The sequence below is a fragment of the Phaseolus vulgaris genome, chromosome 7 (assembly GCF_000499845.2).
Source record: "Phaseolus vulgaris cultivar G19833 chromosome 7, P. vulgaris v2.0, whole genome shotgun sequence".
Taxonomy (NCBI): domain Eukaryota; kingdom Viridiplantae; phylum Streptophyta; class Magnoliopsida; order Fabales; family Fabaceae; genus Phaseolus; species Phaseolus vulgaris.
The window spans coordinates 6,730,295-6,744,081 of record NC_023753.2 but is presented as its reverse complement, the minus strand read 5'-3'; the positions used below and the strand labels follow the sequence as shown (position 1 = coordinate 6,744,081).

The window sequence follows — 13,787 nt, the reverse complement described above, 5'->3', positions numbered from 1 at the left end:
AAAAATCTTTGAAATTGAAACAAAAATACTTGTACATATGATTTTTTAAATTTTTTTAAAAACTCATATATATATATATATATATATATGTATGTATATATATAGTATGGAAATGAAGTTGTCAACGGAGGGTTTATTTAATAAAAAGATATAAAAATAAAACTTTTAATTAGAATTTTTTTCATGAAAAATTACACACCAGAACAAGTTTTGAGAGGGTTAAAGAAAGGAAAGAAGGGAATAAAATAGAAGTTGCATTGTCGTCATTTTTGCTGTGATGGGTGATTATGATTCTTCTTCTAAATTATTGGTTTGCAATTATGACAACTATTATAACTAAGTATATATCTATATTTTTTATTTTGAGAAAAAGAATATAATTTTAATCAATATATTTTTTAAAGTATAAATTGTAAACCTTATAACTGCTCCTTTGACTTGTTCCTTAAAAATTTAGATCTTTGTTGGGAATAAAACATAATTTTCATCAAAATACCTATGATTTACTTGGACCAAAGTATTATTGGATGCGGAAAAATTGGAAATGGACACTTGACCAATTTATATGCATTTAAATGAATAAATTGTTTTTTTTTTGTTTTTTTTTATACACTAGATAGTAAAATCAGATTAAAAACTGTTGACTAGGACTAAGAACAACTAAGATTGTTCATTAAGGCGTATTTGAAATAGTTTAGTAAAAGCTACAGTACAAAATGGACCAGGCCTAATAATAAAAGAAAAGGTCATTAACAGTTACATTCATTTTTAAACTAAATTTAAAGCAAAATCTATTCAAATAGGTTAAGTTGACTCATTTTTTATTTTAAAATATCTATCTTCATTTTTTAAATAAAAAGAGGTAATTTTGGTTATATATTTTTAATATATAAAGAAATCGTTCAATTTTTTTTTCGTATCTCTCTCATATTACTTAACAAAAATCTCAGATAATATTATTGATGTCATTAGCATAACTATTTTTGTAATTATCATGCTCATCTTCATGGTTATTGATTATTGCGGTTTTCAATAATAACTCCCGTAGCATGTTGTTGACATTTTTTCAAATCCAAATTTAGCTTTAAGAATAAGAATTGAAACTAGTTAAGGCTAATAAGAACTGGTTCAGTTTAAATTCAACTAAAGTCTCACATGAATCAAAATTGTTGACACGACCCTAACTTTTATTTATTGCTCGTCGGAATAGTACAATTTTACACCCAGACGAATTACAGGAATCAAGAGCAAAAGAGTATAACAAATATAATTTATACCTAGCAATTCTCATTATAACCTTTTTTTTATATGTATATAAATTTTTGCTTATTCTATCTTTATTTAATATATTTTATTTTATTAATATAATGGATTATTTTATTATTTTATATAAATTATTTAAAAAATAAAATTAATATAAACTTTTATATAATTCATCATTAAATTTTTTATTTTAATACAATAAAATATATTTTCACATATTTTCACACTAAATCTCACTATTTCATACATTTCTATTATTGTAAAAATTGAATAAAAAAGAAAAATACAGATACACAGTAACAAATTCACACAAAAATCATAAATTGTAAGCTCACTTGCTTATATTTTATATACTTTATATGTGTATTAGTGTAGGAAAACTATAGTAAAATAAAGTTTAACTATTTAATTAACAAATTTAATTATTCACATTGTGTTAAATGTATTTTTGTAGATAATTTTATTTATTTAAAAATACATATGCAGATAATATTTCTTTTCACCGCGGTGTTTATCAAACAACATAATAATAATAATAAAACAACAAATAACACACAAAAAGGGGACAAACCGTGTAAAATTGCATTGCTCCTCAATTATAAACCAAATCTTAAATACCATATAAAAACAATAAAAAGGAAACATGAAAACACGCAACAACAAAAAATCTAATAATAGTCCAAATAGTAAAAAAAACAAAAATTACAAATACATAAATGTAAAAATAGAATAAAGAGTAAAATTATATATATATTTATATATATAAAATATTATCTAACAATTTTCTGTATCTATTTATTTCGAAAGCGAACCATTAGTGCCGCCAAAAGTTGAGACTTTCTCTTTTAACTAACCTTCCCCTCTGACTGGTAGTTTTGAAACTGTTTTTTCTCCACTTCCTCTATCTCTATTTTGCTTCTGTCTTCTTGAAGAACCTCAAGCATCCACTATTATATGCAACATGGAACAACTCTCTCAACCACCACTTCGTCCCAAGTTCAATAACCCCCATCCACACTCTTGCCATCCTCATCATTCCGATAGAGTCACTTACTTTGAAGAGGTTTTGAAAGAAAAAGAAGAAGATGGGCTGGAGGGAAAAGACGTGGAATTTTTCAAAGAAAGGGTTGAGAGATTGGAGAGTGAGAGGGAAGAGAGAAATGGGGTGATGTTTAAGGTTTTGGAGTCTCTCACTTCAACGAAGTATAGCTTGTCTAGAGTCATAGAGGGGTTAGAGGGAGAAAAGAATGAAACTTCAGTGGAAGATTGTGAGGGGGACTGTTCAGGTGTGGAATCAAGGATGTTGCTGGAAGAGTCAAGGTTGGTCTCAAGGCTTGTAATTGAGGTGGAGAAAAGGGTGGATAGGTACAAGGAGATGATGAGGAAGGAGAAGAAAGAATTGGAGAGCAGCTTGATCAGTTTGACTGAGGAGAATAGGGATGTTAATAACTTGCTTAGGATTGCCCTGCTGGAGAAAGAAGCATTGGAAAAGAGGATAAAGGGACATGACCATAAAAGGATGCCCCTTTTGCAGTTGGGATGGTTCATGATGGGGGGTGGGAGCAATGAACAATCAACAGAGTGTTCTGGGGCTAAATCAGATAGCAGTGAGTGTGAAGAGGAAGTTGTTAGTGTGGTAAGGTTTTTAATTCCTGGGACAATCAACTCTTTCTTTCATTCAAAAACACTTTTTCTTTCTTAAAGATACACTGTACTGTTACAAACCTATGATATTGTTAGGATCAAGATTTACTCCTTTCTTTCTGTTACAGTTCGCTAGTCACTCTTTTTTTTTCTATCTCATGGTTATGAGTATCACATTTATTTATATTTCTCGCATCTTTATGTGTTGTGTGAAAAAAAAAGGTGACATTTGTTATAGATGACAGTTGTAGCTTGTTCTGAAATTTATGGTCATTTTCCAAGGCCTCAACTGTGGAAAGGATGATGAAGAATTTACGTCTTGAAATCACTCAACTGAGGAGATCTTTGGAAGAATCTAGGTACTTTGCCATCTGATATCATATTGAAATCATATTTTTTTGTCATAGTGATATTGAGTTTCTACTGATATTGCATGATTTGCAAGAAAAAATAGTGAAATTAAAGTTTTATGCAAAGCCTTTTCAGTGATGCCTCATGTTTTTCTTTGATTGTGCTTGATAAAAAACTAATAATTTTTTCTCTCTTGGCTTATATATTGAATAGGCTATTTGAGCTTATTTTGTTTTTTCCAAAACTGTGGCTTATTGTTGCAATTTATAAGTATATATTCGAGTTCATATTCCTAGGTTTTGGATTATTTATGATGAATCTCATGCCAGGTCAGACACAGAGCGCCTCCAGAGTCTCACAGAAAAACAAGCCAAGGAAATTGTAGAAAACAAACACTACATTAAGGACTTAGAAGATAGAGAGAGAATTTTGGCTCAAAATGTAATCACCTGCTTCATTAACATACCAAATAACATTTCCCTAATAACAACTCTTTTTCTTACTAACCTTGGTTTCTCCCTAACTTGCCAAAAGGTAGAGGAGTTTTTGATGGAAATGAAAGCAGCAGAAGAAGAAGTTGCTAGATGGAAGGAAGCTTGTGAGTTGGAAGTTGAAGCTGGAAAGGTAGAGATTGAAGAGCGTGACAAAATGGTAAAGATTTGTAGGAAAATATTGTAAGAGAGTAGAGAAATATTTGAGAGCATCTTTCTTCTTTTAAATGCTATGCTTGGATGCTAAATTAGTTTATAATTACTCTAAGTTTTTGTCTTTTAATAATATGTCATTGTTCCACGAGGTGGCTGCTTTGAAACAAGAACTACATAAAACAAAGATTGCTTTGAACATATCCAATGGAAAATTAAGACTGAAAGAGGAACTTGCAATCACTGCAATAGCTGCACAGGAAGCAGCAGAGAGATCTTTGAAACTGGCTGATACTAGAGCAGTTGAACTTCGAAGGCGAGTTGAAGAACTAACCAGACAACTAGAAGAAGCAGAGAAACGTGAAAGTAATATTCATAAAGTGAGACGCATATGTTGGCCATGGCAAATTTTCAAATTGACCTCTGCCAATGTAGCAAACACAAGAGTTGGAAATGCCAAAAGGATGCTACCAGAAATGCAAGCCTTAATTTAATTAACTGAAATACACCCTTTACATAATTTTCCAAAACAGTGAAGTTCATTCATCTTAAACTTCATTTTACCGTGTAACAGTTCACCTTTGTTAATGTAAATGTGTTATACTTTATTATTGCTGTTTGAACATATCAAGCACAATCACTCAAATTTCTATAACTGATATTTGATTAACTTTAATTTTAGTGTGTGAAGGGTATATAGACATCATTGCACAAATATTTCCATTAGCTCACTAGAACAGTCTCTATCCTTAGCATGATAACAAGGGAGCTACTCTTTAAAGTGCCTTGTGACATACCAGAAAAGAGACTCGAATATATCTTCCAATGGAGTTGCTGTCCTTGGTAAGAAGTCATCCTGATCAAGGAAAACAGCAGTTAACTTAAAAGTACAAGATTGGTAAATTGGCAATAAAATAGAAAAGAAAGCAACGGTGCATGAAGAGATTAGCAGTTAGCCATGCAGTGCTAAATTTTTTATTTAATCTTTGAAAGATGTTCCTGTCTCTATTACGAAGTGTATTTTAAGCTTAACTCAACTTCATAAAACCGGCTTATAGAATGAGATTTGTCCCCACTTATATACGATGTGGGATCTCCAACACACCTTCCTCACCCACGCCGAGACTGCCAACTCGTGCGTGGAACTATATATTATGGGTGGTCCAATAGCGGCCCGATAGCGGGTGGCACAATAGACCAAACGCTCGCTAGGATAAACTCGGAATGACTTTGATACCATATTACGAGGTGGACTTTAAGTCCAACTCAACCCCATAAAACCGACTCATGGAATGAAGTTTGCCCCACTTATATACGATGTGGGATCTCCAAGAGTCTCACCACATATACTAATGGAATAATTCATTAGAATTTAGAACATCCATATTTATCAGCAGAATGTACCTAACAATAAATTATCGCCAAACAATAAACTAAATGAAAATTATAGCTTGTATTTTAAGGTTGTGGAACTGTGAAATTTAGGAATGCAATCCATATTCCACAATATTCAAATTTAGTTCCTCTCTGCTAATCATGTCCTATTTACACATAAAGCAAGGAACAAATATGGATGGAAGGAAATTTAAAGAAGTCTACCTTCTATATCAACAAATACTGCATTTACTTTCATCACCATCTACTGGATGTAAAAATATTCAAAAGGATGAATTCTTGAACCAAACGAAAATCCATCTACTTAATTATTTTTTAATTATACAATCCAAAATAGACTATCAGATTACATAATCCAATTTTTTTTATAAAAAAACAATCAAACTGAAAGTTTTTTTTTCATATAAAAAATTAATTCCAAAGTATCATGGAAGTATAAAAGAAATTTTTTAAATTACATAGTAAAAAAGCTTCACAATTATACAATCCATAAGTATTTTTTTATAAAACAGAAGAACAAAGAGAAGATTTTCATATCTTTGGTGATGCAGAAGGAAACAATGGGTGCAGAAAGAAATTTTCTAAAATCAATCTACATACTTTTTTTCTGTGGGCCGACCCAGTAATTAACATCAAGGTGGGTCCACGACCCGACTTGACTTGAGTCCACAATAAAATGCGATGCAACTCACTCAAAAACCCTAGATCCTCTTCACTCTTTCACCGCACTTTCTGGTGTTAGGGTTTCTCCGTCAATCAGCGCGAGGTAATGGCTCTGGCTTCTTCTTTCCCTATTTTCTTAACACAAAGTTTCGTTTTATTTTCATTCTTTCGCATTAGTTTCTCATTACACAAACCATTAACGATTCTGAATCGTGTTTGCTTTGTGACAGAGATATGGCTCCCAAACCGCCCAGTACGGGCCTGTTTGTTGGACTGAACAAGGGTCACATCGTCACCAAGAAGGAATTGCCACCACGCCCCTCTGACCGAAAGGGGGTAAGTTTTACCATTGGTTTTTCAATTGTGATTCAATACCTTTTTAGGTTGAAATGCTGGTACTGGAATCAAATTATCATTCAATGAAGTGACTGTATTTTTAGAATATGTGGTTGTCGTTCTAGTTGAAGTGGTGACATGAATATTTTTCTGTTTGCCATTGCTGCATAACAAAAAGCTTTCTGAGTTTTTAAATGTTCTGCCTCTTCTATTATATTTTTTTGGTTTCAGATTGTCTAGAAGTTTCTTGTAGAAAGAAAATATAATTTTGCTCCACAATTGATAATTTTGTTACTTTCAGTTCTTAATACAGGAGTTTTTTGTTAGTAGTGAGCACTCAGATTCCTTATTTGTGTCATTTTTAAATCAATTTGACCTCTGTCTTTGGAGACCTATTAACTCGTATTTTAATAATATTTTTCACTCAATAAACTGCATTCATGGTTGTGTATATTTGACTATTGATGCTCTACAATTCATAGACGCAAAAGGGCAGAATTAAAGTTAACATGTTTAAAGTGTATCGTGTGATGGAGAATTTTTAGCTGTCTTAAGTTATGCTGTTTGACGGATGAATGAATAACTAAGTATAACGTGGATGGGTAATTCATCCTCTAAAGAAAGAAAAATTATGTCGTACATAAATTTACTTTCTGTTTTTGGTTTGCTTATCTTTTATGTTGTTCTTTAAATATATGACTAAAAACAGAAAACAAGCAAGAGGGTACACTTTGTGAGGAATCTCATTAGAGAGGTTGCTGGTTTTGCACCATACGAAAAGCGTATAACTGAGTTGCTTAAGGTTGGAAAGGATAAGAGGGCACTCAAGGTTGCCAAGAGAAAGCTTGGAACTCACAAACGTGCAAAGAAGAAGCGTGAGGAGATGTCCAATGTTCTCCGCAAGATGAGGTTATTCTATGTTTTTTTAGTTTGTATATATATTATAATCCACATTTTTTTATTAATCTGATTGGCTTCTTGATAGTAGCTCACCAATGCCTATACTATTTTCTTGTTTGCAGAGCTGGTGGAGCTGGAGACAAGAAGAAATAAGTCATAGTTACTCTCTTTCAGTTTTAACTAGATGGATTTTTGTGTATTGACATTTAAGGTGTCTCTTATTTTTGCTCTGGTTTATTTACTTTTCTTAATGATCTTACTTTGAGAAATATGTTTTTGCTTAAATGAGACATGATTTCTGGACGAAGTACAATTGGTCCACTTTCTTTTAATCTGGTCTATTGTCTGATGGTATTAATGTTTACTCGGAGGTTATATTGCATGCTGCATAGGTCATTTTCTGTTGTTCCCGGGCATAACATAGCATTATTCCCTTTAATATGAACACTGTTATTTCGACGTTCGTTTTTTTATAAAGGTGGCTAAAAGATGACCCCGAGATTCGATAGATGGCGCATTCTCGACATAAATTTCAATGTTTGATAATCGAGAATATTTGTTCCTATCTTGAAAAACGTTGGTTAAAAAATCATCATTTTGGGATATTTAAAGCTTGAAAATGCTGGGTTAATGTTTTGTTTAGGGTTTAAGCTTGAAAATGCTTGAAAAGTCATTTAATGTTTTAATTAAATGACTAGGATCTGCGTAAAACTTGTCTTAATTTGATGCTTTAAACCACTATATAGTTGCTTTATTTACGGTTTTTTATTTGTTTATACAATTGATTATATTATAGTATATATATAGTATATATATAGTAGTAAATGTATTCAATTAGCGTTTGGTTAAGGATTTGAAGTATGAAGAAATTTAATAATATGGAAGGGTAGGTTATTGTTTGGAGTTGAGTCATTTATATAGATTAGATTCTTGAATGTGTGTGTATCATGAATTACGCTGACCATTTAACACTTAAATGGTTTATTTTTTTATAAGTTGTACTGCTTATAACATCGAGAGTCATAAAGATTAACATGGTTAATTACAACTTGTTACTCCAAAATTTCCTTTTAGCTTTATTTATTCAAAAATGCCATGATTCGTCGAATCAGTGTGTCTATTCCAAAATTTTCTGAACACCGCAACTTACCATAAAGGGGGAGAGATCAGGTCCTGAACTTTTGAGTGAGCTTCTCAACTCCTTCTCTACAATCACCTGCAACTCGCTTTGCCTCATTTTTTTATAGTAAAACCAAACTCAGCGCCGCCTTTCTGCATCTCATGAGCTGACTTGCCCGCCTTTGCGATGACATTTTCCGCTTGTTTTCCCGTTTTGCTTGCCCATTCTTCCAATCTTGATACGAATTGCGAAATTATGAGGATAATCTTGTCAATCATATCTCGAGCTCTTCCTCCCATATCTGCCGCCATTTTTTTTAGCTTGTCAAGTAAGTTGTCACCCCGGTCAATAATATCTTGAACCGAGAATTGCTCCTCATGATTGTGCAATGTAACTCCAGTAGAGTACTTAAGGAAGTCATCACCAACTACTTTGCTTCCATTCCTTCCCCAACGATCTCTAGCCCTCTCCAAGCCCACTGCATATGCACTTACTACTTTTGCCTCATCCTCTGCCCATGCCCTGAAACCGAATAAGGGTAATTTTATGACTGGACTAGAGACAAAATGTTTGCTTCTCAACTGTTAGTGACTGGAATTCATATTTCATGAAAAACAATTTTTGAGGTAATACAAGTCACTCAGTCAAAATAAAAAATAAACCTAACTAAAGAATTCAAATACAATATTTTGACAAGAAAGAAAACATCAAACCAAGAAACACAAATGGATCAACCAATTAATATAGCTGGAATTATGGATGTCCATATCAAGTGTCTAAAATACATATGAATCTAGACTACAACTAGTCAAATGTTAAAAAAATATTTGCCAGTTCCCAAAATTATTTTATGCTTAAAGATGATCAAATCAATTTACTTGTTTCATGAATTTTCATAATTTTACCTGGCCATTGACAAAGCTTTCCGTTCAACCTCTAGCTCGTACAGCAATCGCTTAAATTCCTTCTTTTCATTTTCTGCCAGCTCCCGAAGCTTACTAATCCTCTTTTTTTCATAAGCTATTTCAACCTTGTCACTCATAAGGTTTTGTAGATGATCGTTCGCCTCATGCCTTAACCTAGAAAAAACAACCCTTTCTGATTCAAAAGCAGCTCGTTCCTTTATCAAGGAAATTATATCTTCTTCTCTCTCAGCCCTCAACCTTTCCAACTCGCATGTTGCCTCTTTGGCCATTCTTTCAACAACATTGATCTTTTCCCTCTCAATGGAAAGCTTCTGTTCAAAACTTGCATTGATATCCTTCTCAACTTGAGCTACCAAAGCTCTATGAAAAGCAACAGCCTTATCAGCCATAGATTCGGCCTCAATGCGTGGAAGCTCTTCATTAACTATGTCAAAAGCATCTCCAGTAGCAAGTGCTACTGCTGCTTGGGCCTTTGTCACAGGTTTATGTGGCTGGAACAATCGTGTATAACCTACCTCCCCACCAAATCAAATGCAAATAAAAAATCTAAGACAAATGAAAAATAACACAACAACAATGCGTATATCCAGTTTCAAAGATTTCAAAAGAGAATATGATTTACCAAATGTAAGAGCTGTTATTCCGCGCTCCCCAGCAGATACATCAGCAACAAGTGCAGGGAGTGCATCAGAGTGTATCTTATTAGCATCTATAAAACCAGAAAGTCGGTACAGCATCTGCCCATCAACCATCGTATTTGAAGCAAACAATTGATTAGTTTGAAGTCCAACTGCAACTAGAAAAACAAGAATAACTTAAGCACAGCAGAACAATGTTAAGAAACCTTTCCATCTGCTTCTGGAAACTGTCTTTTCTCTAGGACCATTTTCCAACTAACAAGATCCTGACGTGATAAAGGGCTGCAAGAAATGCATACAGGAGAGAAGCGAATCACAATCATAGCCAATGCGGAAACCATGTGAAATTGTGAATAATTGAAAAAAAATGAGTGGAATCCAATAATGATGAATATTAACTATGTTGCCCCAGTGGAATAAAGGTAACCACAAAATAGATATCAAATACCAAATTTAGTATAGCATACCTTTCAGGAGAGAAGTAAAATGGGACATAGTGTTCGTCTGTAAACAACTGTCTATGACATCTTGAAAGCCGACTTTCAATAAGTCCAGCTTCTGCCAAGCCTGACATGTCCATATTCTTTAGACGTGATAAGCTAGCAAAAAGTCATACATCCTGACAAGCTCTGGTATTAAAACACAACATTCAAATATCCTACTCTGACCTTGAATGGAAGAAAAGTCTGGGTCCTCAGGGGTGATATCATCAAATGCAAGCTCAGTAACATTGTCTATGTACATGGCAGGATATACCTTTGAGTTTGTTTTCCTGAAAAAATAATCAGAAAGGCACACATAAAGCCACGTATTACAATAATACAAATAGCTTACTTTGTGTCTTGTTATTTCACAATAGTGATTGGAAGAAGAAATAAACAGCTACCTTGACAGAGCACTGGTAGCAGACACTAACCATCGAGCATACTCACGGCGTGTGCATAAATCACTGGGTTGAACATCAGGCTCTATCACCTGATTATGCAGCAAAATTTTCAGTGAATAATACAACTTTTTCATTAATGATCAGACCAACTGGAATACTTTACTGCAACAAATTCCAGACTATATCTACAACATTCCAGACTATATCTACAACATGTTAATGAAAAATCTATCAAGTCCTTCTTTTCTTAAACGTATAGTCCTCCTCATGCTTACAAAAATAATGTTTGACCTACTTTTCTTTTAAAAATGCGAATACGAACAAAGAAGTACCTTCAGAGCTTGCAAAGCAGCTAATGCTTGTCCCTGACCTTGATCGACAACTGCAGGAACTAAAACCTTTCCAGGAAGCACTTGTACAGATGCAGAAACCACCGATGGAGCAGGAATACCAGGGGCAGAGTAAAAGGCTCCAGAAATTGAAGATTCAGATCTACCTTTATTAACCTCATTATTATCATTTCTAACCTGCCCATCTACAGATGTATTAGTTGATGAGACAAATGATTTTGTAAACAGGTCATTTTCTGAAAAGTTCTGCTCCTCCAAGGATGACCTGTCTAAGACCTGCAGCATGTTATTGAGATCAAGATTTGCTTTGGTTGAAACTGATGGATCATCCTCTTCGGGAAAAACCTCAGGATCTGAAGTTGTTTTATTTGACTGAGTACTGCCATTAATATTGACAAGTACACTTTCATTATCAGCTACAAAACTTGAAGTATTAAAAATAGCAGAACTTCTATTGACACTAGAACCAATAATTTCATCCTGCTGCTCACTTATAACAGGTAGGGGCTCAGCATCAAAGTTGGAAATGTTTCTTGGTTCAACAAAGGAGGGGTTCTCCTTAAGTTCAGTAATAGAGTTTTCTGATTCTACAGAAGTGCTGCTATCAAAATCTTTAAATTTATAACTATCCAAAGAATCAATAGGACTTTCAGATTCAGGATCATTAAATGCCACTGTACCCTCCTTGGAAACAACAGACTCATCATCAACTGATCCATGCTGTAATTCTTCTTGAACGGATATGCATATAATGGCATCAGCATTATTGTCCATGTTATGAATATCATGAACCAACTCGGATTCTATGTCGGAATCATTAACAATTCTATGGCAATTGGGAATCTTATCAGACTCAGGAGATGAACAATACCGGGATATATGTATCTGACCTTCCACATTAATATTTCCTTGCTCCACCGTGTTGTCAGCATTTGCATGTTCTGTTTTGTCATTACAATCATCAGAAGACAAAAGCACTTCCTGATGTGTAGGCAGTGGCTTCACTTGTCCTGCGTGCAGTTAATTAAGCATGCATAAGTTAAATCGCTTCACTCAACGCAGATAACTTCCCCCCTAAGACGAGTTGATGGCTAATGCATGACAAGAGCAGAAGCAAGAAAAGTTTACTTACTGGCATCGGTTGGCCTGCTTACAAGGAAGGCAACAAAAGCAATCCCTGAAAGAAGAAAGATTCCAGACACTCCCACTCCCACAACGCCTGAAAACAAACTACTTCAAAAATGTCAAGTAGCGAGAATTAAATTACTAACAGCAACAAAAGTAATGCCAATATCTTTTCCAGTAACTCTACAATTGCATGTGAAACTACCAACCTCACAAACTAGCCGTAACATATCAATACATAGGCCCTATTGGGACACATATCGTTAAGCATTTTTAAAAGAATTAAATAAAAAAGAACATATAAGCTTATATATAAACTAACTTATAAAAACTCCCCTGTTTACCTACTCTGAATGGCGATTCTAATTTAGAGGACAAACTCAATTCACTTTAGAAGTTTATCCAAACATGGCCTAAGTCCACGAAGCAAACAAAGCAAAACAAATGAATGGAAAACGAATCCTACTACGAGCTACAACGCAACCAAACATTTCACATACATCAACAAGCGCAACAATTTTTCAAAATTGAATAATTAGCCCAACAGCTACTTGCTAATTAATAAAATAAAATAAAAAACTGGACACTCAGTTTTATAATCAGTAGCGTTATCTTAGAATCGTTGACCTAAATCCAAAAGAGAGAATAATATATCTGGAATTTAAAGCGCTTCCCCACCTCCATACGATTCGTTCTTCTTAAACTCCGAAACGCAACGGTCATCCGACCCGACCCGAATAGGAGCAGAACCCGACCCGTTTCCGTGATTTGCAACGCATAGAAGGCGAATGCGACGACGATGATCGACGTGGGAGAGGCGCGTGTGGAAAAGAATTGGGTTTATTTTGGTGGAATTGGTGTGTGTGAAAGCTAATCGAATTTGAAGAGAATTTGGAGCAGTGATCATCGATGCCATCTAAGAATTCAATCACCTCTGCACTGCACTCACACCTAGATTGTTGATTTTGTGTTGTGTCAAAACCAAACACGCAAGAAGATGAAGAATCAGAGTTAGAAGTGACATTCACACACTCTCAAGAGTCACTCACTGAATCCACTAACTAACTTTTTATTCATTGCATCTATTTTTTAGGTTGGTTTATGCTGTAAAATAGGTTTTATATCAGATTATTTTTTATGTATCATTACGTTAATATGAAAACTGTGCATTATTAAAAAATAATTCATTAAGATTCATAAACAGTGAAAAGATTCTAATTTCACTATAATTATTATACGTTAAAAAGTTATAAAAAAATTAAGAGTAACATGGTTACTAAGTTTGAATCATTTGTTAAATTGTCACAGCATTTCTTTTCACAATGTAGTTTCTCAATCATTACTATTAATTTGAGTCGTGAAATGGAATTTTCGTCCTAATATTTTATGGTAACAGCATCACTTTTTTTATGGGAATTGTGGTTTGATTATAGGTCCATACTTAAAATGGAGTCGATCCTCTCGTGGGAGAAAAAAAAATATAGCTTTTAAAAAATAATTATAATGTTATTCTTAAACAACTTCATAAGTTTTTATGGCTACACTT

General features: G+C 33.7%; 3 protein-coding genes across 4 annotated transcripts; 2 read left to right on the top strand and 1 right to left on the bottom strand.

Moving 5' to 3' along the window:
- Positions 1 to 2,145: 2,145 nt before the first annotated feature.
- Positions 2,146 to 4,511, top strand: LOC137828118 (uncharacterized protein At3g49055-like). Its single transcript, XM_068634565.1, has 5 exons — positions 2,146 to 2,899; positions 3,190 to 3,266; positions 3,588 to 3,699; positions 3,793 to 3,909; positions 4,055 to 4,511. The coding sequence occupies exons 1-5, from the start codon at positions 2,225 to 2,227 to the stop codon at positions 4,394 to 4,396; spliced, it is 1,323 nt and encodes a 440-aa protein (XP_068490666.1). The 5' UTR covers positions 2,146 to 2,224; the 3' UTR covers positions 4,397 to 4,511.
- A 1,456-nt stretch (positions 4,512 to 5,967) lies between these two features.
- On the top strand, positions 5,968 to 7,528 carry LOC137828117 (large ribosomal subunit protein eL36x-like). Its single transcript, XM_068634563.1, has 4 exons — positions 5,968 to 6,063; positions 6,191 to 6,296; positions 7,006 to 7,205; positions 7,319 to 7,528. The coding sequence occupies exons 2-4, from the start codon at positions 6,195 to 6,197 to the stop codon at positions 7,347 to 7,349; spliced, it is 333 nt and encodes a 110-aa protein (XP_068490664.1). The 5' UTR covers positions 5,968 to 6,063; positions 6,191 to 6,194; the 3' UTR covers positions 7,350 to 7,528.
- A 632-nt stretch (positions 7,529 to 8,160) lies between these two features.
- Positions 8,161 to 13,332, bottom strand: LOC137828116 (uncharacterized). Of its 2 annotated transcripts, none has more exons than XM_068634561.1 (10): positions 12,920 to 13,332; positions 12,249 to 12,335; positions 11,099 to 12,126; positions 10,767 to 10,855; positions 10,549 to 10,652; positions 10,348 to 10,447; positions 10,087 to 10,162; positions 9,865 to 9,979; positions 9,222 to 9,753; positions 8,161 to 8,838 (listed from the first exon to the last, which is right to left on the bottom strand). In XM_068634561.1, exons 1-10 carry the CDS (start codon positions 13,155 to 13,157, stop codon positions 8,430 to 8,432), a joined length of 2,778 nt encoding a protein of 925 aa, XP_068490662.1. In that variant the 5' UTR covers positions 13,158 to 13,332; the 3' UTR covers positions 8,161 to 8,429. The 2 variants fall into 2 exon arrangements, with proteins under 2 accessions (XP_068490662.1, XP_068490663.1); XM_068634562.1 differs by lacking the exon at positions 12,920 to 13,332 and having other exon boundaries at positions 11,099 to 11,844; positions 11,988 to 12,126.
- Positions 13,333 to 13,787: the final 455 nt, after the last annotated feature.